Source organism: Cydia splendana, chromosome 20 (genome assembly GCF_910591565.1).
Source record: "Cydia splendana chromosome 20, ilCydSple1.2, whole genome shotgun sequence".
In the NCBI taxonomy this organism is placed as follows: Eukaryota; Metazoa; Arthropoda; class Insecta; order Lepidoptera; family Tortricidae; genus Cydia; species Cydia splendana.
Genome location: NC_085979.1, coordinates 11061719 through 11087308, shown reverse-complemented (window position 1 = coordinate 11087308; position 25590 = coordinate 11061719). Strand labels below are relative to the sequence as shown.

Below are 25590 nucleotides of genomic sequence, written 5' to 3'. Positions count from 1 at the left end.
AGATGTATTTCGAGAGACAAGTTAAAACTACCACCAATTATGACATTAAATATTTTATAAAAATCTTAACCTACCCGCGAGTTCACTGACCGAGCGATCAGCTGTGATACATGTCTATGTATATACCTTCGGTGCTATACATGTACATATATCACAGTTTATAGCTCCCTATGTTACTTATAATAATACAACATCACAATAATAAACTAGGTGTAGACGAGTACAGATGTGTTAGTCAGATCTATTACCGACTTATATTTTTAGCTACTTGGATTCAAGTTAAATTTGTTAATATATTTGGTTATCGTCGCTATACATTGATCCTTTAAAATATACTATAGGTAACAAAAACAACGATTTTTATACACGTGTGTTTACATATAAGTAGGTATGTATTAACTTTATCTAGTATTAACTACCTATTAGTAACGAACGACATCAATCACTCGTCAAAATTGCAGTTAGTTGGGTCATGTCACGAGCTATTGTGTCATTATATTATTAAATATAAATACAGCCTTACACGTGTAACAGTTTCCCTGTCCGCAGTAATTTACTTGATTGTTTCACAATAAAATCTTTAGAAATGTAAGTACCTATTACTACTTTTTAGAAATCTAAGGATTTCATTTTTAGGGTTCCGTACCCAAAGGGTAAAACGGGACCCTATTACCCTATTACTAAGACTCCGCTGTCCGTCCGTCCGTCCGTCCGTCTGTCACCAGGCTGTATCTCAGGAACCGTGATAGCTGAAATTTTCACAGATGATGTATTTCTGTTGCCGCTATAACAACAAATACTAAAAACAGAATAAAATAAAGATTTAAGTGGGGCTCCCATACAACAAACGTGATTTTTGACCGAAGTTAAGCAACGTCGGGAGGGGTCAGTACTTGGATGGGTGACCGTTTTTTTTGCCGTTTTTTTGCATTATGGTACTGAACCCTTCGTGCGCGAGTCCGACTCGCACTTGCCCAGTTTTTTTCATGATATCAGTAGCGAGTAGCGACATAGCAGATCGTTTTGAACAATCTCTCTTTAACATTCTGTACGATTTAACTTTCTGTAGGTAGCTACCGTACCTTTCTCAGTTAATTAATGTTTAATTTAAATCTTTGTGGATATTGCCAAATCGTTACGTATACACAACTTAGGTACACGTGTCAGCGGTCATGTCACGAACGTTCAAAAACAAACCCAAATCCGGTCCTCATATACGCGACAACCTATTTTTGCACCACCAACCAACCAAATTGCAATAAATGGCACGAAAAACATCGACATCAGGCCGCGTAGCCAACATGCCAGTCACTTACGCTCCGTAGCGAACGAAACGCAACTGTCACTGTTGCACTAATATGGAAGAGTATTACTGCCGTATTCGAACTCCAAGATTTTCACAAGAGACGACACGTACTAGATCCATTCTAGATACGTTATAGTTTAGATATCAACTAGTTCTCTTTTGCAGCGCAATTCGGGCAACCAATGTCACTTTTATGGTAACATTCCATTTCTAACCGCAGCTGATCTACCGGTACTGAACGGGTCGCTGTCATTGTCAATATCCATAGTAAAATTGACAGTAATGCAGCTGCGGTTAGAAATGGAATGTTACCCTTACGTTAGATAGAGTAACATATCTATTAGATGTGAATTGGATCTCTAAGTCATATTCTGTGGAAATCGTTCAAGAGTATCTCCAGAATCGCGCAAATGTCAAATTTGACAGATTAGATCTTAAACATATCGTTATTCTATCTTGGTGATGTCTAAAAGATATCTAATAGATGTCTATTTCAAAATCCGAATCGGGCCCAGAGAGACACAAAGCGTTTCTATGCCGGCTGATCAGCTAAAATTGTATGATATCGCCATTTTTTCTTACCTACAGGAAGCGATTTCAAGGACATAAAAAAATAGTAGGTACTTAATTAAATGGTGAACTGCTTTTAAATCGTACGATACGATAAGATCAATGACAAATAAACATGATATTTTAATGAATCGAGGAAAAAAACTGGACAATACAAATAGATTTATATTGTTTGCCAATATTCCGACGCGTGGTTATGATGCTGTTTTGAAAATACACAAATTATTAATTAAAATCATTAGTCATTACCTAAACTATTTTTTTTTGATATTTAGATTTTATTCTAGAAACATTCTAGACTAGTATTTTATATACAATTTTTAGGGTTCCGTACCTCAAAAGGAAAAAACGGAACCCTTATAGGATCACTCGTGCGTCTGTCTGTCTGTCTGTCCGTCTGTCACAGCCCATTTTCTCCGAAAGTACTGGACCAATTAAGAAAAGAAAGTTTTCTTAATTTCCTATGAATTTTTCCTAAAGGTTCCGAGGACGATTTCAACTTTCCGTAACTTGCACATTTGTAGTTTAAATACCTTTTTTCACATCTCCTAATCAGAAAAGAGCTTTTTCTTCCCTGCTAGGAGGGATCAAAGTGGCACTTTTTCCTCCCTGCTAGGAGGGATCAAAGTGGCACTTTTCTGTTTAAGCACATTATGTTTACATTTTTTTGCACATTATTTTTTTAGCTTAAATAATCTGTTTAAGCATCAGATTGTGTCAACACTAAGATTTTTTTATTTTCCTCATAGTTGATGTGAAAAGCAGTATGTGTCACACGGTATCAAAATTATTTCGTCTTGGGCGTTAACACTAGAATCCCTCATTACACTCAGGATTCTACTTTAGAATCCATCGCTTCATCCAGGATTCAATGTACGCCCTTGACGGAAATATATCATTTTGATCCCTTGTAATACAAACTACTATTTCATCACTCTCGCTCAGTAAATGTAGAATTGCACGCAGGTTTAGCGGGAGTTATAGAAAAAGCGTTCTCCCTAAGGAGTTATGAAGTTTCTAGTGCCATAATTAACAGTTTTTTGTCTTTATACTTAATTTTTGTATCGCAAGTGTGATGAAAAACATTGTGTGTAACTCGGGGCGTAATAATATTGCAAACTCGAGTCTATAAATCGCTCCGGCAAGCCGTCGCGATTTAACTTACTCTCGTTTGCAATATTCAACTTACGCCCCATGTTGGACAATGTACTATTTCTCATAGGTAGCATCATAATTTACCACCTCGAACGCCCGGAACAACGGAAAAACATCACAATGTAAACAGAGGAAAATCTTACCATCAGATACGTACTAGACTGAATTAAACACTTGTTTACAAACAAGCCCCACGACAAACATCCATAACCGATCAATTAAGTAACCATCCATTTGTAAATATAGCCGTGACAAAACAACAAGCCGTGCAATAAAGATGGCCGCTGTATAATGTGACAGCTACATGCTTTCGACGCACGTGAGTCCACTGGTGTGTGTATCTTATAGTCAGCATTAATATTAGCGGATTAAACAACGCTCCAAAATTATCTGCCATCCTGTACGGATATGATGGTCGTTCTTGTCTACGTGACAGCGTAATAAAACGATGTCCGTCACTTTCTATCCCGCGGTATTAAAAAGATGACAGTTATTTTATCACGTGGATAAAACCATCCATAAAACGCCGGCTGGAATTACAGCCTGGCTTTGAAAGGGACGACACTACAGTGTTGCCACTTTTTAATTTCTACTCTTTTTTGCCAGGCTGTATATTCCAAATGGAGACATGCCTCTTCAGTTCGTGTTCTAAAGACAGCATCTTCGGTTCTGCATATAGATACAGGATCTATTGTTTGACGCATAGTCTGATCGGTTACTTTTGATGCTGACTGTACATAAATAGAACCAGATAGTACTGTCACTTTATTTGTTATCAAAATTGGATCTATCACCGACCAATACAGATAAACTGACCAAATCATACCAGAGAAAAACGGTACGAAAGAGAGAATCTAACCATAGTACCTCACCGGTTACAGTATTGTCAGAATTTTACATATTGACTTAAAGTAATGACATTATCGCTCCCAACCCAAGGCCCAATACAGGGCGCATTCTGTATTGTAAGGCAAAAATGACCACCTATATATAACATCTTTTTTTCGAAGATTTTTTAGGACTATCATGAGATGCCATCCTCTAGTATGACATCTCTTTCGGTAACACTTTGGCCTTTGTACTCGCTCCGGAATACTTACAAATACCTCCGCACGTGAGCAATGGGGAGACACTCCTCACTTCGGTCGAACTCGGCTCAGCATTGCTCCGAGCAATTACTTATTAGGGTTGGCACCACTTGACTTCCTTTTGCGTGCACGACCACAGATTAGATAATCACTTGAATTTTGACAATCCTAAATAGCCGAAAGGGATAGTGCCCTATATTAGAAAGGGATAGCATGATTCGATCCCGAACCGCTGTCAAACTTCGGGTTTGTAGGAAGTGTCCTTTCTGTACGGTATGGTAGTATGTACTATTATTTATTCTGTGACGTAAGTCAGTCTGTAGGTAGTGCTAACGTCACGTCACGTGTTTAATCTTGGAACTGGTAGCGTATAGGTGTGATATATCGCCATGTTTGACCACTACTCACAGTAGTAGGTTTTTTTCGTTTGTTACAAAAACGTAAAACACCTGATCTTTAAAAGAGCTTTTTGTGTGTTTCTATAAAATCTGGCTATCTTAGTGCCACTTGCACCATTTACTAACCCGGGGTTAACCGGTTAAATCTCGAGTTACCATGGTTACCAGTACAATTTGACACTGGGTTAATGGTTTAACCGGTTAACCCCGGGTTTGGGTTGGTGCAAGTGGTGCTTTTGAGTGTCCATCTGTCCAATTTGTTTGTCCAATATGTATTTGCGTCTCACATTTTGCTTAGTGAGAGAGTGAGGCAATGCACATTGGACCAATAAATTATACAGTTGGAATACCGATAACCTTACTCAGCAAAAAAATACCTTCAATTTGGTTGTGGTCTTCTTCAAATGTTAACATCTTAAAACCATATAAAGCTTTGTATTTTTATATTACGATATTTACGACACAATAAAATATTAACAAGAATTATAAATTCGTCATTAATATTGTCGCGACCTTTAAATAATACGATCGAAAAGTTCATGCATCTGTTTTGATTTTATCTTAGTTTTTCATGTTGGCCATTCTTCATTAAATTGATTAGTTTTGCCTACGAAATCGTGGTCACCGCACGAAATAAGTATCCGTTTTACAAAGTTTTTACGTGCTTTTATTTAGCTTTGCCGCGTAGGTATATTTTGTATTAGGTAACTATATAATAAATAAGTGCTTCAATCTTTAACATAAATATGAATATTCCTGGTATCTGATACCGTTGCAATTTGGAGTACTTCGTTAATTCCGATGACAATGGAATAATATGATACCTAACATGTTCTACTGTTCTGATGATGCGGTCGGAAGGTAGCAAATTTAATGGAACTCTTCGGCCGAAAAACAAATATATCGAGTTTAGGCTTGTTAGAAAGGTCTTGACAGACATGCAAATGCGAAGAAGTACAATTAGCAATAAAAGTGTGTGTCAAAAAATATGTTTGACTAACTTGTTAATAAACTAGTATTTTTGTCCACAGCATTCATGGAGCCAGACCACATCGGGAAAAGGTTCAGAACGAAACGCTCAACGGAGCATTCGCGAAGAAAACGGGACGCGCCGTACGTCATCTACCCGGAGATCCTTGTCATAGTCGACTATGACGGTTACAGGTAAGTGGAAGCCTGTTTCTGGTGTTCTATGGTATCCCCTATTTGTTCTAGCTAATACTTAGTACCTAGTATTTGTAGGTCTTGTAAAAACCTAGCCCATCTTTGACATTTAGGTAGTAGGTAGTACTTACCATTAACAGCGTAGCGTAGCTATCTTGAATAAATTGCAGAAATCTGAGTATGATTGTGCTTTTAATTCTTAACTATATTTACAGCTTGGCAAAAAAGAGTAGAAATTAAAAAGTGGCAACATTGTAGTGTCGTCCCTTTCAAACCAATTTATATAAGAAAACGGGATGACACTAGTCTTGCCACTTTTTAATTTCTACTCTTCTACTCTTTTTTGCCAGGCTGTAATGTAGTCGTCTGCAGGTTATGTGGTTAATTTAAGCGATTCACACACTAACGCCGCAATCTAACGGGCTTACGTACTTAAAATACATACTGAATAAGTACATTGTTAAAGCTCGCCTGTCAATGTGTCAAAAGCCTTAAAATATATCTGATGCTGCTGGCTGTGCCTAAAACTACCCTCAACACTAGCTTGACAGCCTAAAACATGGCTTGCCTAACAAAATACACCTAATATTCCAAAAAAATAACTAAGTAGGTACTTGTAACTTTTCGAGTAGGTAATTTAAATAGTTTTTGCCATTTTAGCTATGGAACCCTAACCCTACAGAAAATTAATCAGGCAAGTTCATAAATCCATTGCTATCTAGACAGTCGGTCTGCGTTACTTTATACTCAAATAGGTATAAAAGAATGACCTATCCAAAGCTTATTAATTATGCCCACTTGAAAACCGCAAAATGATATATTTCCAGTCCTGATTCACACACCTGTTCTCACCGCATTTTCCTTGATTTGACAATTTGGGATTCCCATCACACTTTAGTACCTACTAATATATTATACATAATATATATATACCTACACTATAATTTAAGGTCGATTATGATTAAAACTGTAGAGTATGAAACTTTGTTTAAATGAAAGTGCCAAGACTTCCTTATCTTTTAATAAAATTTATCTTATCTTATCTTTCAAACTTTATAAAAGCCAATCGATATTACCCATGGATACTTGTGAATCCACCACTGTGTCGCTTAACTTCAAAACTCTGGTAAATCCATTCGACCCTCCCAGCAAATATATTACCTTTTCTTACCATAATCGCATAATCTGTGACAGATGGATTTACCCGAGTTTGAAGTTAGCGACTCAAATCTAACATTGAAATTTTATTTTTTATTTTTTGTAAACACGTCATGCTTAAAAGTAAACTAGATAAGGCTTTTAACGAAACCGCAAACGTTCGTCTATAGTTTTTTCGATAAGTAAATAGATAAATTATCTTCATAATGAGATCCAAGAAGGTCACACCCATTTCTGAGATTTTATTGTGATAAGTATACTCGTAGTATACCTATTATATGAGGGATCCTTCGATAGATAGAGTTAGACCAAGTAAAGTCTGCGACGATTTTGATAGCAGACGCAGTGCATGTGTTATTTACACGTCATAATTTCATAGAAGTTTGGCGTATAATATACACTTGCACTGCATATGCAATCAAGATCCTTGCAGACTTTCTTGGTCTTAGACATCGGTTACACGCTAATTCTGGCGTCAGTTTAGTCCATCAGTCCATTCGTGTTTTGACTGATGCCAGAATGATGGAAAATGGACACGGTTAGACGATCAGTCCAGACTGACAACAGACTGATAAAATTACGTCACAGTCGCCGTTTGGACACAGAACGCAACACAGTCATTTAGTCTTGTCTAATATGGTGACTGACGCGAGAATGACACGAACAGGTTACACGATCAGTCTCCTATCAGTTTTCTGTCATTCAAAATGGACTGAAGAATATTATCTAAAAATTTAAATTTTCATCAGTCCAGACCATCAGTCCATCAGTCCGCGTGTTACACGATAATTCTCCCGTCAGTCTGACCAGACTGATGGACTGAACTGACGCCAGAATTAGCGTGTAACCGATGACTAAGGCCCCTGGTTGCACCAACCACATTTAACAGACCGATTAACGTCAAACAACAGTGAAGTACGAAATCCACCATGCAATAAAATTTTACGAATGCTTTAACGGTGACAGACGGGTTGGTGCAACTAGCTCCAACTCTATGTACAAATTTATATACCTACCTCTATCGCCATTTAAATTTAATGTTACAGATTACACAACGGCGACAACGTTCAAATAAAACGATACTTCGTCTCGTTCTGGAACGGCGTGGACCTGCGGTACAAGCTGCTGAAGGGGCCCAGGATTCGGATATCCATCGCTGGGATCATTATATCTAGGGTGAGTCCTTAACACACAGAACAAATATTAGTTCCCACTACCGTACAGAAAGGAAACTTCCTACAAAACCGAAGTTTGACAGCGGTTCAGGGTCGAATCATGATGTCCCTTTCTAATATATGGCACTATCCCTTTCGGCTATTTAGGGTTGTCAAAATTCAAGCCATTCTTATCTGTGGTCATGCACGCAAAGGGACGTCAAGTTGTGTCAACCCTAATAATTGCTCGGAGCAATGCTGAGCCGAACGGAGCCGAGTTTGGCCGAAGGGAGGAGTTTCGCACCCCGCTATAAAACATGACGCAATATAGCGATAGCGCCATCTATTTTGGATGTTTAACTGGGAGAAGGATTTTTTCTCATATTTTACAGCTTTTCAATCAATAATAAGTTGCCAGTAGTAAATATCATATACGATAATATTTCGTATTTACCTAAGTACAAAAAAACGCGTACATATTTTTTTTTAAATTATGTCATATTAACAATCAATACTTTTATTTCAGTAAATCCTAACAAAAATGAACATAAACACTTAGTGCTTTTCCAAATTAATTCATTAATTTAAAATTAGCCATTTCATCTGTCTCAATACAAAGTTCTTCTAGCAAGCTCTTCTTCGATTTCGGATAGCCCTCCAGTACCGCCTCGATGATGTCGGTCGATATTCTTTTGCGACTCCTACAAAAAAGATTAAGGCAATGTTACCTTAAAATTATAATGATACTTCGCTTACCATTAGCAGGCGTAGGTATTATTAGAGCGCTTATCAAGTTATCCCCATGATAAGCCCGCTCCACACTCGTACGCGAATCGCGGCGCGAAGCTGCGAACGCGAGTGTGGAGTCGAATTCGTAGCTCGTCGAATTAGCTGGCTGTACTACATTTTAGGTTAATGGGATTGGCAACTGTCAAAGGTTTGTATAGATGGCGCTAGCATAGGTTTTCCCTGTCTCTAAAGTCTGTGTTCTATGAGATTTGGCGTAGGTACCCTTTACCGCATATGGAGCCATAGTATATGGCGGATATGATATTCAACTATATTTAGAGCTATTAAAAAGATCAAATTTAAACAAATATTTTTTTTGAAGTGTTAGATCAAATTAAATTATTTTCAGAAAATATATTTTTTAAAGTAAAGTAAGTGGTTAAAGGGCTAGCTAGGACATATAATAAAAAATAATAATTTGACTCTATTCCTAGGAATAGATAGATCCTAGGATTGATAGGTAAAACTATGCTGGCGCCATCTGAAAAATACTTCGACTGACCAACCCCATTCTATAATCACGTCATTTTAGAGCTGTTTCCCACTGACGTCCAGTTTTTTGCGGGTACGGTTTTTTGCGGGATCCCGTTTTAGTAGTATAGGTGCTAATATAGTAACTTTCACACGAGGATTCTGTTTGCGTGATGTGATCATGTATGCATACTACAGAAAACTGGATCCTGCAAAAAACCGTACCCGCAAAAAACTGGACGTCAGTGGGAAACAGCTCTTATGGATATATCCAAGGATTTGCTGTGTTAACGGACACAAACATGTCAAATAAAGACAGGGAGCAATCCTATACCTTACATCAATTCTAATAAGGTCTAAAATGACTATGAAGTGTATTTGGTGCAAATTACGTACAATATAAATTTAAGACTAATTAAGTTATTTTTAAACGATACGCGCTTTTTCCAAGAATCTTTAAGTTTTCATTAATTTGTTACCATAAAAATGTTTACATTTTTAATTTTTTATGATACTTACCCATTTTATGGTCTTTATCAGATAAGATCAATAAAATGTCTTTTCTTCCTTGAATTTTATAGCTTTCCTTATGGTGTATATTAATTAGCAAAGGCAAAACATAAAACATTCAAAAACAAAAAAACATTCAAGTGTAACCTTTACAGAGAATTAGTAATTTTATTACTTACTCTGCATATTAATTAAACCCATCAACTAATTAATTATTCTATAAGATTATTAAAACTGCATAAAACAGCAAATTAAAATATAATAATTTTACAATGTTCCGTGAAGTCGGATAAGATCAGTAGATCTTTCAATATGATTTTCCTGTAATAATTTAATAAATAAAAATATTTTATAGCTGGATCTACTACCATTGTTAGAAACAATATCTTGAGGATATTTTATTTATTCAATAAGTGTTTAAGCTTATTTTCTGACAATTTTGATGACATAATATACAATGTTACATAAATAAATTGAAAAATCAGTCTCACTAACTTAGCAAGACATAACATGATACCATGTGTCCTAGGGTATCACGGGCCTGTTACATAAATGCTTGTAAATTGTAATACAATAATGGCTTTTTAAAATAAAAAGAAATATATATAATACAAAAATAATTTCATACACCTATGTATCATTTTTGCCTTATTTATTTTTTTGAAGTAGGTACAGTAAGCAGCAAAGATAACAGCCCCCCCTCCCCCCCCTCCCTGCAAACAAGTTTATATGCAGAAGCAGAAGGGTTGGTTATCTCTGCAGTTTCTGTACCTAACTGATTTATAACTGGGTAAATTCCATGTCCAATATTTGCCTCAATAATATAATAGTATAATGAAAAAATACACACTATTTATTTCTTACCTGTACTCTTTCAAGAATTTCTCATGCTGGCTCATAATAGCGGTCTTTTCCTCAGCACTAATAACATTAGTAGAAGTACTCAACACCTTCAACTTGTTCTCGAAACCCTCTATTCTCCCCTTCAGCTCCTCTATTTGGGACTTGGCTAAATCAGTTGTGGGAGCGGTCAAGATAGTCTTTAAGTTTGTTTCTGCTGTTTTTAAAGTGTTGGTTTTTTCCAATAATTCTTCAGTTATTGACTTCCATTGAGCGTCATAGTCTGCGAAAACAATAACTAAGAATTAGGTATTAAATACTTATTAAGTTATGATTGAGAATCGCCCGAATTATTATTGTCTTTTTTGTCTGAATACAACTAACTTTGGCCGAGACATTTTAAACGTTAACACTGCTCAAAACATATTACCTTCAGTATCTCCGTCTTCTATAACATTTTCCGGCTGTATGGCTGCGTAAACTTTCTGTTTTCCATACAATTTACAACGAATTTTTGCATTTTCACTCAGATAGTCCAACGCCTTCTGCACAGCGGATTTCGAAAAGGCACCACGGAGGTTAACTGTTACGTCTGCACACGAATATGGGCGATTTGTGTCCACTAAATATTTTAGCACTGCCTCATTGGCCATTGTTGCATAATATTTTACCAAATATAATGAGAAAACATGACTCGTCTGGACAAAAGTTTAACCACAAAACTTATTCGGAAAATACCGCCATTTGTAGGTGACAGTTGACGTTTCTACATCCTTTTTATTACACCATGCGACCAAGGCGTGAGTCAAACTGCCAATTTTCTCGATTTAATTAAATCATAATATAGTATAGTTGAAAAACGTATTGTAACCGGTGACGTGATATGGATTTAGTTTTAATAATTCCACCTGTTTTAAATATGTTTAGGAATATTAAGAACACGAAAATTGAGATTAATGTCTTTTAATTATAAATAACATTCATATTTTAAACATTGACAGGGCCGTGATGCCACACCCTACTTGGAAAGAAATAGAGTTGGCCGTGACGCTATTGACTCGGCCGCCGCGCTCACTGACATGGGCAAGTATTTGTTCAGAGAGCGGCGGTTGCCAGTCTACGACATTGCTGTTGCAATCACCAAGTAAGTACCTTTTGGACTCGACTTTTTAACCAGTGTAGTAGCCATCAATCATTATCAATCAGGTGCGCTGAACGCGACGTATATATATATATATCTAATAGAATAGAGGGTTATATACATACCTCTTGTTCTAACAGATATATACATCCCTGCGCTGCTCATCTGATAAGTAATTAATGATGCTCAACTGTTAACAAATATACAATAATGTTTATGCCAGACAATTAGCAGAACATTATCATCGTCACCCGCCGGTTTAATGTCAATAATGTGGTTAAAAAGTCGAGTTTTTTTATTTAACAAATGATAGTGTTGTGAACATATCGTAGATTACACACACGTAAAAATATTTTTACAGATGTGTACCTACTAATACAATTCTTTACACATTATTGTTTTTATGTCAATTACACTAAATGTTTTGAAGGAGTTAAATAGAAATAAAATTACCTTTTCTGATGTTGTACACTTAAATTAATATTGTTAGAAGTAGTTAATATTAATATTTTACTTTAACTATTATACTGAACATTTGTTATCGTTTACGCATCACGCACCAGGATTTCAGGTAAGTATATCTAATATTTTGAACTTCAATTTGGCGCCATTATTAGAATATTAAGTTTACATTAAAGTTATGCCAATGCCTGGCAATTCGAAGCAATGAAATGAAGACGTGGCAAATGATTTCATCAACAGATACGACATGTGCCGACGACGCAAGGGTGGTCGCTGTACCAAAGGCACCGCTGGTAATTCATTTTAAAAAGAGGTCTCTAAGGATTGCGATTGGTTTGACAACAGGCGCGGCATTAACAGCTTAAGAGTGAATATTAAATGCTTCATAATTTATAATCTAAGAGGTAAAGGATTTGGTAATGGCGCTAAATGTAAGACACGACACATTAGATTAACAAATTAGGATTTGATAGGTCCGAATTGTATTGAACTTGTGTTGAGTTATATTTTCGTGCGCTTTCAGACTAGACATGTGCAGAAGACAGTATGCGAATGATGCGTGCAATAGAGGGACAGCAGGTAGCGTGTTAAAACCTAAAAGATCCATCCAAAAGCACGCCTGATTCATCTAGTCCCTCACCTCTGTGTACACGTCACTTTGACCCCACCTGTCACTTTTGACCCTACCTAAATCCGAGTCATTTAGCACCTTGTGAATAATATCTGTCTTTCCGCAGCAGTCCATTCTTCTAGATACATGTAAAATGAACCTTTCCAGTTAATGTTTTATATGTATATAATTCTGTTTTAGATCATTCGACTGTACTGTAAGTAGTTTAGATTCATAATGCATATTTTATATAATGTTTATTCTTTCATATCCATTAATAGTCTCAACATGTAATTTTTCTGTGCTGAAGTAGACTTGTAAAAAATTGTGGTTTCTATCGTCATCAATTTTAATACGTAATCTAAAAGCATGCATATCTGAGAAACATTTTATAGGTATCTATGTTATTTAGTATGTTGTCATAAATGTCATTATAGTCACCCATCACCCATTCGTAAGAATATCGTCGTTAAACTCTCCGTTTGACTGACATACTGATAAAAAACAAATCATGTTATGCCAGCCAAGTATCCCTTGCAATGACTATTCTGACCTTTATTTAATCAAAATGAAGTACCTACTTTTATGGCAACAAAGTTGTTTTCTTAATGAAAAACTATAAATCACCTGACCATAACATCGTAAACTTCAAGATGATCTTTAGCTTTTGACTCCGCCGCATCCAAAGATCACTAGAATACTCACTTGTATCTTTTGCTATTACAGTAAGAAAGTTGCGTAACATAGAGACCAGTCGGCCCAACCTTACTTAAATGACAAGGGGTCATTGGGTACGGAGTAATGTGTAAATGTAGACATCGTAATCGACGCTAAAATAAAATCTCGATTTAACACCGCTCACAATCGAAACTTTAAGTATTTGTTAATTTGGACCGCAATAGAACTGTCAATGTGAAATAAAAAAACGCGGGAGGTTTTATTCTAAATAACCATAAACAATAGAAGAATGTTTTACTTTTGGTTTAAAAACGTTGGTTTTGGGTTTATACTCTGGCAAGCGAACTTTATCTGTAGAAAAAGGCGCGAAATTCAAAATTTGTGAGTATGGGAGTTTGATTCTTCGCGCCTACATTTTCAAAGGCCATAGTCGGTTTTCCATAAGTAGTAAGTTGGCCCTTAAGTCAATTTGATTCGGGCTTTTTTTGTGAGTACCTCTTATGGTGAAGGATATTTTTGCTGCGTATCAACTTCCTACTAGTGACAGTTTTTGACTTATGATTTTATTAATTTTTTTCTTTAATGTATTGTTTTTCGGGATGTATTCAAGCGATTTGCTGCAATTTTTTAAATAGTGTTCTTTATTTAGGTATGCATCGATACTCAAAAAACGAATACCAGTTGTCATATATAAAAAAAGGAAAAAAAAGTAAAACAAAAATAAAACATTTTTTTATGTCGTGGTGAAGTAGTGACACCTCTAATTTTTTTTTGTAGTTGTAGGCGTGACATTGGCCTACTACTTGCCTAAATATCAAAATTTTCCGAACGGTACTTCCTGTCAAAAATTAGCAATGTGTGTGGTCAAGTTCTGTTCTCAATCGGTGTTTTTCAATGTAGTATACAAACTCTTCGATTCTGTTTGCGATTTCTTATCAGGTTGTCGTATTTAAGAGTAAAATGCCAATTACAACTTAATGTTTGTATACTACCTACATTGAAAAACACCGATGGAGTACAGGACTTGACCACACACATTGCTAATTTTTAACAGGAAGTACCGTTTGGAAAATTTTGATATTTAGGCAAGTACCTAGTAGGCCAATGTCAGGCCTACAAGTAGGAAAAAAAAATTAGAGGTGCCACTACTTCACCACGACATAAAAAAAAATGTTTTATTTTTGTTTTACTTTTTTTTCCTTTTTAGGATTCCGTACCCAAAGGGTAAGACGGGACCCTATTACTAAGACTTCGCTGTCCGTCCGTCCGTCCGTCTGTCTGTCACCAGGCTGTATCTCACGAACCGTGATAGCTAGACAGTTGAAATTTTCACAGATGATCTATTTCTGTTGCCGCTATAACAACAAATACTAAAAACAGAATAAAATAAAGATTTCAATGGGGCTCTCATACAACAAACGTGATTTTGACCAAAGTTAAGCAACGTCGGGAGTGGTCAGTACTTGGATGGGTGACCGTTTTTGTTGCTTTTTTTTTCGTTTTTTTTTTGCATTATGGTACGAAACCCTTCGTGCGCGAGTCCGACTCGCACTTGCCCGGTTTTTTGAGTATCGATGTATACCTAAATAAAGAACACTATTTAAAAAATTGAAGCAAATCGCTTCAATACATCCCGAAAAACATTAAAGAAACAACACAAATACATTAAAGAAAAAAAATAATAAAATCATAAGTCAAAAACTGTCACTAGTAGGATGTTGATACTCAGCAAAAATATCCTTCACCATAAGAGGTACTTACAAAAAAAAACCCGAATCAAATTGACTTAAGGGCCAACTTACTATGGAAAACCGACTACTTATGGCCTTTTCTGCCTTTTTCTACTGGAAATGCTGGCTTGCAAGAGTATATTTAAATGCTGCGTGCTTGCATAAAAAACTTTAACCCGCTTGAGCTTTTGCATGTGTGCTAACTATAGTATTAACTTCCAACTTCTAATATTTTGTACAGCACCAATTATTAATTATACGACCTATTTTTAAGTATAATAAGTACCTATTATAATGACTTTTTCTAAGACTACATCATCTGTAAGTACCTATAGAACTTATAAGTAGATAAGGATGCTTACCGGCTTTTACCAAAACCCTTGAAATCCCATTACCCTAGCCAAAACATCCACTTGCTACAAATGCTTTCAATTCCCTTTAAATTTTAATTAGTACCAACGTGCCGATGTTTTACTTTAAGATTAAAAAAGAAAAAAAATATCTATAAAACATATTTATCATTTAATGAAACAATAAGACTCATCGTCGTAATGTTTTAATTTGGATACCTACCTTAAAAAAAACTTTATCGGCACTTTTTTCTTTATTGACGCGTCCACACTAAGCAAACGAACATTGTTTGGGTACAGCTGTCATATAGCTGCATCCTTATTTAGCGTTTGTTAGCGTAATGTGGACGCACAAAAAAAAGTTCGAATATTAAAAAGCTCTATGAACAGGTTTCGCGTACGTCGGTGGCGCATGCGTGGTGAACAAACGACTGGAGAAGGTCAACTCTGTGGCCATTATTGAGGATACTGGCGGCTTCTCGGGAATCATAGTCGCTGCCCATGAAGTTGGTCACTTGTAAGTATAGTTGTATAGTCTGCTAAACCACTATGACGGTAGAAAATGGTGCTTCTTCGCTTATAAAAAAATGTCCGCGTCCGTGTTTCATACGAAAGGTTTACCAAATAACACGCTAGATGTCGCTGAATTGAAGGAGGAGATTTCTATAACGCGCTAACGATATGTTTATTGGGGACACGATTCTCGATTGCCTCTGGAGAGTTTATCAATCACTATGGCCATAGGATCTCGCCGTAATAAGGCTATCTCGTATTTTTACTAGAGTCGACGGAGATCGCATTATAAGAATTCTTTTCTAATTAATTCCAAATTAAACATTCTAAAATTCCACAGATTAGGAGCTGTGCACGACGGCAGCCCCCCTCCTTCGTACCTCGGCGGCCCCGGGGCCGAGAAATGCAGATGGGAGGACGGCTTCATCATGTCCGACTTGCGACACACCGAGAAAGGGTTCCGATGGTCGCCGTGCAGTGTGCAGAGCTTCCATCATTTCCTAAAGTAGGTTAATTATTATAAATATGTGTCGCTTAACTTCAAACTCGGGTAAATCCATTCGACCCTCTCAGCAAATATCTACCCTATTACCTTTTCTTAATACCAAAATCGCATAATCTGACAGATGGATTTACCCGAGTTCGAAGTTAAGCGACTCATATTATAATTGGTATTTAGTCCGACTATAGCTTAAAAAGGTTGACAGTCGGCCAAAGAGCTACAAGATACACCTGATTCATGATTCAGACACGTAGACATTGACGTCTGAATTTATACAGATATCAACCAAACATTCAGTAGGTACCTACAGTCCCCATCAGATATATTAGAGCGGCCAAGGTGCTCAAAAATATCTAAACACGCACTCTAACTCTTTGACAATAGAAGCGTGTTCAGAATATTTGTGAGCATCTCTTGGCCGCTCCGTTAGGTACCTATAGTTGGTTAAGCAAATCTTGTCAGTAGAAAAAGGCGGCAAATTTAAAAAATGTAGGCGCGAAGGGTTATCGTCCCATAGAAAATTTGAATTTCGCGCCTTTTTGTACTGACAAGATTTGCTTGACCAGGCGGCTTAGCACGGTTGCGTTTTTATCCCTTGTCACCATGCCTGTCACGTTCTAACAAGTATGTAAGTGCGAAAGGGACGCGCATAGTGATAGTCGATAAAAATGGAACCGTGCTGAGCCCGCAGCTATATATCTGATGGCGACTATACCATAGAAACAAATAGACAAACGAACGATCGAAAATTATGTTCAAGGGTTATAGCCATAGCCATGGATCCGAATTTTGATGTCTGTTGTGGTGATCCGAACTTGACGAATACCTATCGTCCATGCAATACGATGCATAATGTGTGTACCTACTGTCGCATGCAACATTGATTTGATACCGCAACGTGTCAGAGTTTTCCAAGTGAATCGAAAGTCAAGTTTAAAAGTTATTGAAGACTTTTCTTAATACTCTAATAATGATTTCTTAGTAGCTCTAAACTGAACCAAGTTTTGTATAATTCCAGTGGCGACACAGCGACGTGCCTGTACAACTCGCCGCACGAGGACGACTCGTTGCCGCGCGTGTTGCCAGGCCGTCTGCTGACGCTTGACGCGCAGTGCCGCAAGGATAGAGGCACCAGGTGAGATACAGTTTATAGTCTGGCAAACCAATTCTCATTTTGAGTCATTTGTCCATACAAATTTTGAATATCGCGCCTTTTTCTAACTTTTTACGAGGAAGGCTCGTTGCGTTGCCAGGCCATGTGCTTGACGCGCAGTGCTGCAAGGATAGAGGCACCAGGTGAGATACAGTTTATATAGTATAGTCTGGCAAACTAATTCTCAGTAGAAAAAAAAATCGCGCCTTTTTCAAACTTTTTACAAAGAAGGCTCGTTGCGTTGCCAGACCATGTGCTTGATACGTAGTGCTGCAAGGATAGAGAAAACAAGTAAGACGGCTTATATTTTAATACAACTCGTCACGAGCAAGACTCGTTTTGATGCCAAGCCTCTTGCTGAACTGTATCGAGGCATTACGAGGTTTTTTACGGAGTATTAGGATTAAGATTAGAGGATTAAGGAATGTAACTATGAATTACTAAAATACTAGCAGGAATTTAAACTTTAAAACCCTCTTTTCTGTTACAGCGCGTGTTTCAAAGACGAGCGAGTGTGCGCGCAGTTGTTCTGCTTCGACGCCGCCAGCGGGTACTGCGTCGCCTACCGACCGGCCGCCGAAGGGTCGCCATGTGGCGACGGACAGGTACCTGTCTTCGTATTCTTCATGTTGAGCCCGCTCTACACTCGTGCGCGATTTGCGAAATCGACTCCACACTTGCGTTCGCGGATTCGCGCACGAGTGTGGAGCGGGCTTTACTTCAGTCAGGCGTGGCTCACTCCGCGATTTCGTCGCGTCGCTACGTACATGCGGTCCACACCAATGTTGGTACCTGTTCGCGCTTGTGCCACCGTGCGGTCATATCTGTCGTAATAGACGCGTTTTGTTAGAGAGTGTATTACCTAGTACTATTATTTATTCTGTGCTTCAGTTAACCTTATTAGTACTTCTTTTACTAAAGATTGGTTGTAAGATTGTCTGAAATAGCATGACACGTTCGTACGTTTCCGTGAAAATACGATGGTAAAGGATTATGCACTACATTTCTAAGATTGTCCCCAAATATTTGTATTTAAAGTAAAATATACCAATCTGTTTGTTTCAGTACTGCATAAACGGTAGATGTATAACCGAGCACGAGAACATAATCCCGGACTACTCGCAGCACACGCCGAGCTACGTCCGTCCGGACACGAGCCCGTTCTACGGCAACATTACCAGGTACTTATTGTACACACATTTTATTAACTGTGGTAATCATTATTACTACACGTGGTATACAATATTAAAAACTAAGGGCCACTTGCACCATCCCACTAGCCCGGGTTATCCGGTTAAAACTGGAGTTACCATGGTTACCAGTACAATTTGACACTGGGTTAACGGTTTATCCGCTTCACTCCGGGTTAGTGGGATGGTGCAATTGGCGCTAATTGTCGTACGCACTTAATACCGGTGTGGTAATTAAGTATCGTACTTTATTACCGATGGTAATCATAATTACGATGTTACTACCACGAGTAATTAAGTTTATTAACGCTAGAATAATTTTGCTGTGAGTATGAAAGTCGTTTTTAGATTTTTTGTATTTGAATAGTTGGTAAGAAGTTTTTATATTTTATATTTTAACCTCGTGAGGTTCTGTGTACTGTGTACATTATAATTCAAAATTTTACTTTAATAGCATGAATAATAGATAATTTCAAATTAAATAACCAAGCCCTTTGCTTCTGGAACTCAACTCAGGAGGTTAAAAGATATTGAGTATCTACTGATTTCATAGTTGTGAAGAATTTAGCATGAGAATTGATAAATAAATAATAATAATAAAAAAAAACACAAAACTGACATGAAAAATGAGAACACAGCACACTCTCGTTTAAGTCAGTATGTGGACAAGCATTCACACAACAAGTCAACAACATACTAATACGACTTATTTCACAATAGTTACGAAGAAACGACTCAGCCAATAGTACCTAGCACGTCAACATACAAACCAAAATACCAAACATACAAGACCACAAACTCAATATATACAACAACGACCACTTCAACGACAGAAAACCCGCCCATATACTACTTCTACACGACAAAGAAACCAATAGAATATACAGACAGACAAACAGTCACGCAACCAAGTAGTATAACATACCCGCCATCTTTTAATAAATACTCTTTATCGACAACGAAAAGTCCATATGACTTCCACGATTTCTTCTCAAGAACAACGAAAGAAGTCGATAGAAGCGAACCGAAGAGAGCCGGATTTTACAGTAAAGATGAATTCGATACCTATTTCGGAAGATCTACGACAAAGAATCCTTATCCAGAAAAGGGTTCAAGGTCTAGCTACAAATTTGGGACCCATTACTCCCTAGCGAAGTCAAGTGATAACTCCATAAGGCCAGACGCAAACGTCCAACAAGTACAAATAGAACCAGCGAGATTGGTGTTCTCTTACCAAAGGAATTTGACGAGTGGGGAGATCATACGACAGTAGTGCCAAAACACAATATTGGTAAGAAACGGGTCTCACCGGCGGCATTGGAGTCATCCTTCTACCATCGATGTTTCTGTTACATAGCTCATTGTGTCTTCTACATCAGTACATCACATGTCTATACTCATACATTGCAACCCAAAACTAATGATGAAAATTACAATTTGACTTCTGTACTTACATGATTTGATTACAATTCCAATCTAGGGCTAGGTTTACATTTGAATATGTTTTTGAGTTGAAGAGTTTATTAATCGATAATCGTTTTAATCAGTTAATAAGTAGGTAGCTACATAATTCTATTTTTATGCGACTGCGATACCAATGTAATTAAGTGTCAAATTGTAATTTTTCTACCTCAATATCGTGTACATATTCACACATTACAGAACTTTCAACGTTGTACATTCGACTCAACACATTACATTCTGTGAATGCATACGTGTTTGTATATAACTTATCAATCAGGACATTTATTACTTATCACGTTTCCAACCTTATAAATTATAATAGTTATAATTATAGTGGCTATAATTTTTATATCGATACATATCAAACTTAATTAAATGCATGTACAGTCACCACACGGGATTGTTATGCCATTTAGGGTTCTTGCTAAATTGGAAATTATACATATAGCGTAAGTATTGAATAACCAATTTAGCTGGGACCCTAAATGGCGCAACAATCGTGGAGCGTGATGGTACTTACATTACATAATAAGTACCGAATTGACTAAAAGTTATTATTGAAGAAACGTAATGTCCAGTAGGTCCACCGGCGATCATTGTTTCTATCAGTATTGACGATAATTTAGATTTGAGAGAATTTTGATATGCGTTGATACTCGCTCATATTTAATTACTTTGTAAATACATCCCAAGTAGTTCAGTATATAATAATTACAGTAATTGTAAAATAAAAACTTTAGTAGATCTTTATAAAAGTATGTCAAGTTTATTACTAAGTTTCTGTTGCGTTAGAGAATTTAATTACTAAATTGGGAATCCTTTGGAAAAAGCCAAAACATATCTGTACATAATTAATTACAATAAGTAATTATAAAGTCTTTAGTGTTACTTTTTACACTTGTAAATATTAATTTTAATTACCTAGTTCTTATTGTCAATATTAACTCCTGTAATTATGTTTCAGCCGCCATTAGAGAGAGCGAGCGGGCCGAACCATGAAGACTGCCAAGCTGGATGCCAGAGACTATTAGAGCGTACTAGGTCTAGACTCTAGAACCTAAAGCCTACCTGGATAGTCCGTTTCCAGCCTCTAAGCTACAATTACAGATTGTGAAACGAGCGCATGTCCCGTAGTATTGAATATTACACGAATATTAATTCCTGTGATCGATAAAAACCTCGAAATAAATGCAAGCAGAATTATTACTTTGCCTGCATTTATTTTAATTAATTACGAATGGTAATAATTAATATTCAGCGGGTAATTACGGGATGGCGTCGTGTGTGTGTCAAATGTGTCTGAAGACAAAACTTTTATGAGTGTCGGACACAGTTCTGCGTGTGATATTACAATGTGATTGTGTTACTATTAATATTGAAGTCTATAAGTACATTAGGTTGTAGTTTTGTAAAAACTGAATGGACGACGATTATTTTTTTAATCCGAAATAGATCGGTTTTTGGATTCATTGTAGAAATACTCCTTAGACTATTTTTTGTTGGTTGTAAAAATAGCCTCTTTATAAGGTTACTTAAAAGAAACTGCCACAAAGTGCCTTTTATACAATTATTTTTAAGATTGTAATTGATTTAAGTTTTATATGTATTTGACTGTTAAAATAAAACTAAAATGCGACTGGCTCGCGCTTCGAACATAGAACAGTCCACTCAAAAAGTATTTTTATCTATGGAACACATTTTTATAAAATAAAAATACACATTCCCATAGTTTTTGTGACTATACTTGACACGAAATTTAGTTTTCTAATTTTAAGCCTTTCTTTATTATTAAAATTATTTATGGCACCTAGTTCTTTAAAAAAACAAAGTTACCAATAGAATTAAAGAAAATGACGGTTGACTATGACCAGTCACATCACTTGCCGGAAACTTTACATCACTACTATTTATTATGTTCAAACTATTTATGTATGGTTTTTAGTTTTCCCAAATTGTTTAAATATTAAGAAGAAAATAGAAAATAATGAAATCTGTGTACGTTGTTTTATTTCAATCAAAAACATATGTAACTCTGTATAAGATGAATAAAGTCTAAGGAAAAAACGTGCCTCGGAAATCAAGAAAAAGTAATTCTCGGATAGATGGCGCACACACCTTTGGCCTATGCTCGGCTAGATGGCGTTGACGACACCGTTTCATATTTAACAATTTTAACACATAGGTATCAGTGAATGAACATGGGTCAAAATGATATAAAAATAATAAAATAATTTATCCATATATATGTTGCAGGTTGCAGTCTAAAGTGTGAACTGGTCAAAAGAACTTTTAACCGACAAAAACAGGCAAAACTGCTTTTGACTGAGCGTGTTGGTCAAAAGTAGTTTTACCTGAAAATCATACCTATTTCTGGCAGCAGTTTCGTTTTTAGGGCGTAGCAAAAAAAAAATAACCCTAACCTACCTATTTCTGGGAACAGTTTCGTTTTTAGGGCGTAGCAAAAAAAAATAACCCTAACCTACCTATTTCTGGGAGTACTTTTGACTGATAGTAACAGTCACAATTACTATTAACCAATGATTTTCAGGTAAAACTACTTTTGACCAACATGCTCAGTCAAAACCAGTTTTGCCTGTTTTTGTCGGTTAAAAGTTCTTTTTACTGAGGGAAGTAGTGTCATAAGGTGCAAATTTTGGTATCGGATTAATTCACTTAGCACAGATGTAATATACGTAAAGCTAAGCTATTTGAGCCCGGTAGACATCCGCCACCCCCTGGCAGGTAGGCAGGGGGGCAGTCAAAGTAATTTGTAATGGATCAACTCCTTTTTAACCACGTTAGAGGATGACTTTTTTTTTTTTTTTTTTTTTTATCTACGTTTTTAAAAGGAACCTTTGTCAAACGGGACATGTCGGCTCCGTTGGGCCTCTACATTATATGAGTTTCAATAAATGTTATACTAGTTATCAAAAAAATGGTACACTAATTTTGCAGTTTTAGACAGGGGTTCCGCCAAAATCGACTGAAAAACCCCAACATCAATTTCTTTATAGTCCCCAGCTTCAAATAATTGTGCCCTCTTGACTCGAGTCCGGACACATTCCATTAAGAAGTGCTGTACATCTTCGACGGAGCCGCAGATATCGCAGTTGGGCGACTCTGCTTTCCCCATCAGATGAGCAAACTTATTTAATGGAATGTGACCGGACCGAAGCCTGTGGGCACGTACAATATTCGCCCGGTTTAAGTCAGTTAGTTCCCACCAGGGTATCCGAGGAGGCTCACATTGAATGGTCTTGTACCAGATTCCTTTTTCTTTCGATCTTTCATCAAAGAACTCCTTCCAGTGACCATACATTTTACTTTTATACTTTGCGACTATTTCTGAGAAGTCTGGAGCGACATCAATTTCAGTTCCCCCAGAAGCAGCCGCTGCCGCCAACCGGTCAGCCTCCTCGTTTCCCACCAGGCCGATATGTGACGGAACCCACTGTATTTTCAAACACCTTCCGCAATTTCGGAGCTTAAAAATTTTCATTAGGATTTTGTACGCCAGTGAAAAGCACCGTTCGCCTGAGGCACACCGGCTCAAATGCTGAATGGAGCTTTTACTGTCCGTGAAAATTGCCACATTGGGATAATTTTGATTTTCAACAAACACTAAAGCCTGATAAATCGCACTGAGTTCCGCGGTCATTATAGAAACTCCAGTCGAAATTTTGTATTGTGCTCTTGTGGCACTAAAAGGATCAAAAAAGGCAGCCCCTATTTTTTTATCGCACTTCGACGCATCAGTGAATATTCTATAGAAATTGATATATTTTCTATTCAGTTCTTGAACCACATCAATCCGCAGAGCATCGGCGTTGTGTTTGTGTTTTGCACCAACAACAGATTCTAAACCGTTGTACAAGACTTCATGTAATTCAATTTTTGACACCCAAACATCTAATTGAAACATTGGTAATGGGAATGACGACTGAATATGCTCTTCAGAGATTTCCTCATTTACGACAGCTAGCAAAGGTCTTTTCCTTGTCTTAGTCCAGTACCCTCTTTGGCATGAGGCCCGCAACTCCAGAACGTCATCAACCGTGGCGCTATTTGACCAGGTAAGTGATTTCAAGCAAAACCTAGTGGCCAGGAACCATCTACGGAGATGCAGTGGCACAAGACATAGTTCGCTTTGCATAACATGAATCGGTGTAGACCTAATAAACCCTCCGATTACCCTTAGACCTTGGTTTTGAATTTTTTCAAGCTTATAGATGTGTCTGTTGGCGCTATTGTGAAAAAGTGCACTCGCTTAATCCAGTCTACTTCTAATCAAGGAGATGTACAACCTTCGTAGGTGCTTAGGATGTATTCCCCAAGACGCGCCAGCTAAAGTTTTCAAAATGCTGAGGTATTTTTGGGTTTTTTCGACTACATAGTTAATATGCTCTCCCCATCGTAGGTGTTGGTCTAGCAATACACCTAAGTATTTAATAGATTTATCAGAGCAAAGCGGTTGTCCTCGAATTAATAGGTTTACTTGTTGTTTTTTATCACCTTTGCTGAAAATACAAAACTTTGACTTACTAGCTGAAACCTCAAGTCCTAAACTGTCCAAAATTTTTAACATTGAGTTTAAACTGTCTTGCATTAAGCAGACACTGTCATGTAAATTCTTTTGTCTGACATACAGCACGAAGTCATCAGCATATTGGAAAATTGAGACATTGACTATGTCGTTACAAATCTGGTATGTAGCAATGTTAAACAGAAGAGGGGAGAGTGGATCCCCTTGAGCTAGGCCCTTGTCTGTCCACCGCACCATAGACAAACCGACATCAGGGTCTTTTAGCAGAAGGTGCCTCTCGCTCAAGAAGGCCCATAAATATCTACAAAAATGTCCCCCAACTCCTAAGGTATCTAGAATAGAAACGACTTTAGAGACCGAAACATTGTTATATGCACCTTCAATGTCTAAAAAACAAGCTAGAGTGCAAGTGTTTTTGGCAAAACCCACTTGTATGTGGGATATTAAGCGAGTTAGGCAGTCCATACAGGATAGACCTTTCCTAAAGCCCACGGTATTTCGAGATAGAATCTGGTTGTGTTCTATAAACCATTCCAGGCGTCTCGTAAGCATTGTGTGGAATATCTTAGATACACAGGACATCAAAGAAATCGGCCTTAGCTTCGAAGTGTTATCTTGACTTGACTTAGGAATAGGTACGACCTGGATAAC

The 25590-nt window shown here is 37.1% G+C and overlaps 2 protein-coding genes across 6 annotated transcripts in view; one reads left to right on the top strand and one right to left on the bottom strand.

The window, feature by feature from the left end:
* The window catches only part of LOC134800704 (A disintegrin and metalloproteinase with thrombospondin motifs like), a 204620-nt gene extending 182230 nt beyond the window's left edge, over nt 1–22390 (top strand). For 3 of the 5 annotated variants that reach the window (XM_063773205.1, XM_063773206.1, XM_063773208.1), the window contains 11 exons: nt 5549–5681; nt 7886–8015; nt 11605–11747; nt 12730–12785; nt 15965–16091; nt 16428–16592; nt 17608–17724; nt 18233–18347; nt 18808–18923; nt 19653–20223; nt 21361–22390. In XM_063773205.1, the coding sequence (XP_063629275.1) occupies nt 5549–5681; nt 7886–8015; nt 11605–11747; nt 12730–12785; nt 15965–16091; nt 16428–16592; nt 17608–17724; nt 18233–18347; nt 18808–18923; nt 19653–20205 (1655 nt within the window). In that variant the 3' untranslated portion in view covers nt 20206–20223; nt 21361–22390. Of the gene's footprint in view, nt 1–5548; nt 5682–7885; nt 8016–11604; nt 11748–12446; nt 12500–12729; nt 12786–15964; nt 16092–16427; nt 16593–17607; nt 17725–18232; nt 18348–18807; nt 18924–19652; nt 20224–21360 lie in introns of all 5 variants that reach the window. The other 2 variants (XM_063773207.1, XM_063773209.1) reach the window with 2 other exon arrangements.
* LOC134800802 (homologous-pairing protein 2 homolog) lies at nt 8544–11377 on the bottom strand. Its single transcript, XM_063773356.1, has 3 exons — nt 11034–11377; nt 10628–10886; nt 8544–8694 (listed from the first exon to the last, which is right to left on the bottom strand). The coding sequence occupies exons 1-3, from the start codon at nt 11254–11256 to the stop codon at nt 8565–8567; spliced, it is 612 nt and encodes a 203-aa protein (XP_063629426.1). The 5' UTR covers nt 11257–11377; the 3' UTR covers nt 8544–8564.
* Nucleotides 22391–25590: the final 3200 nt, after the last annotated feature.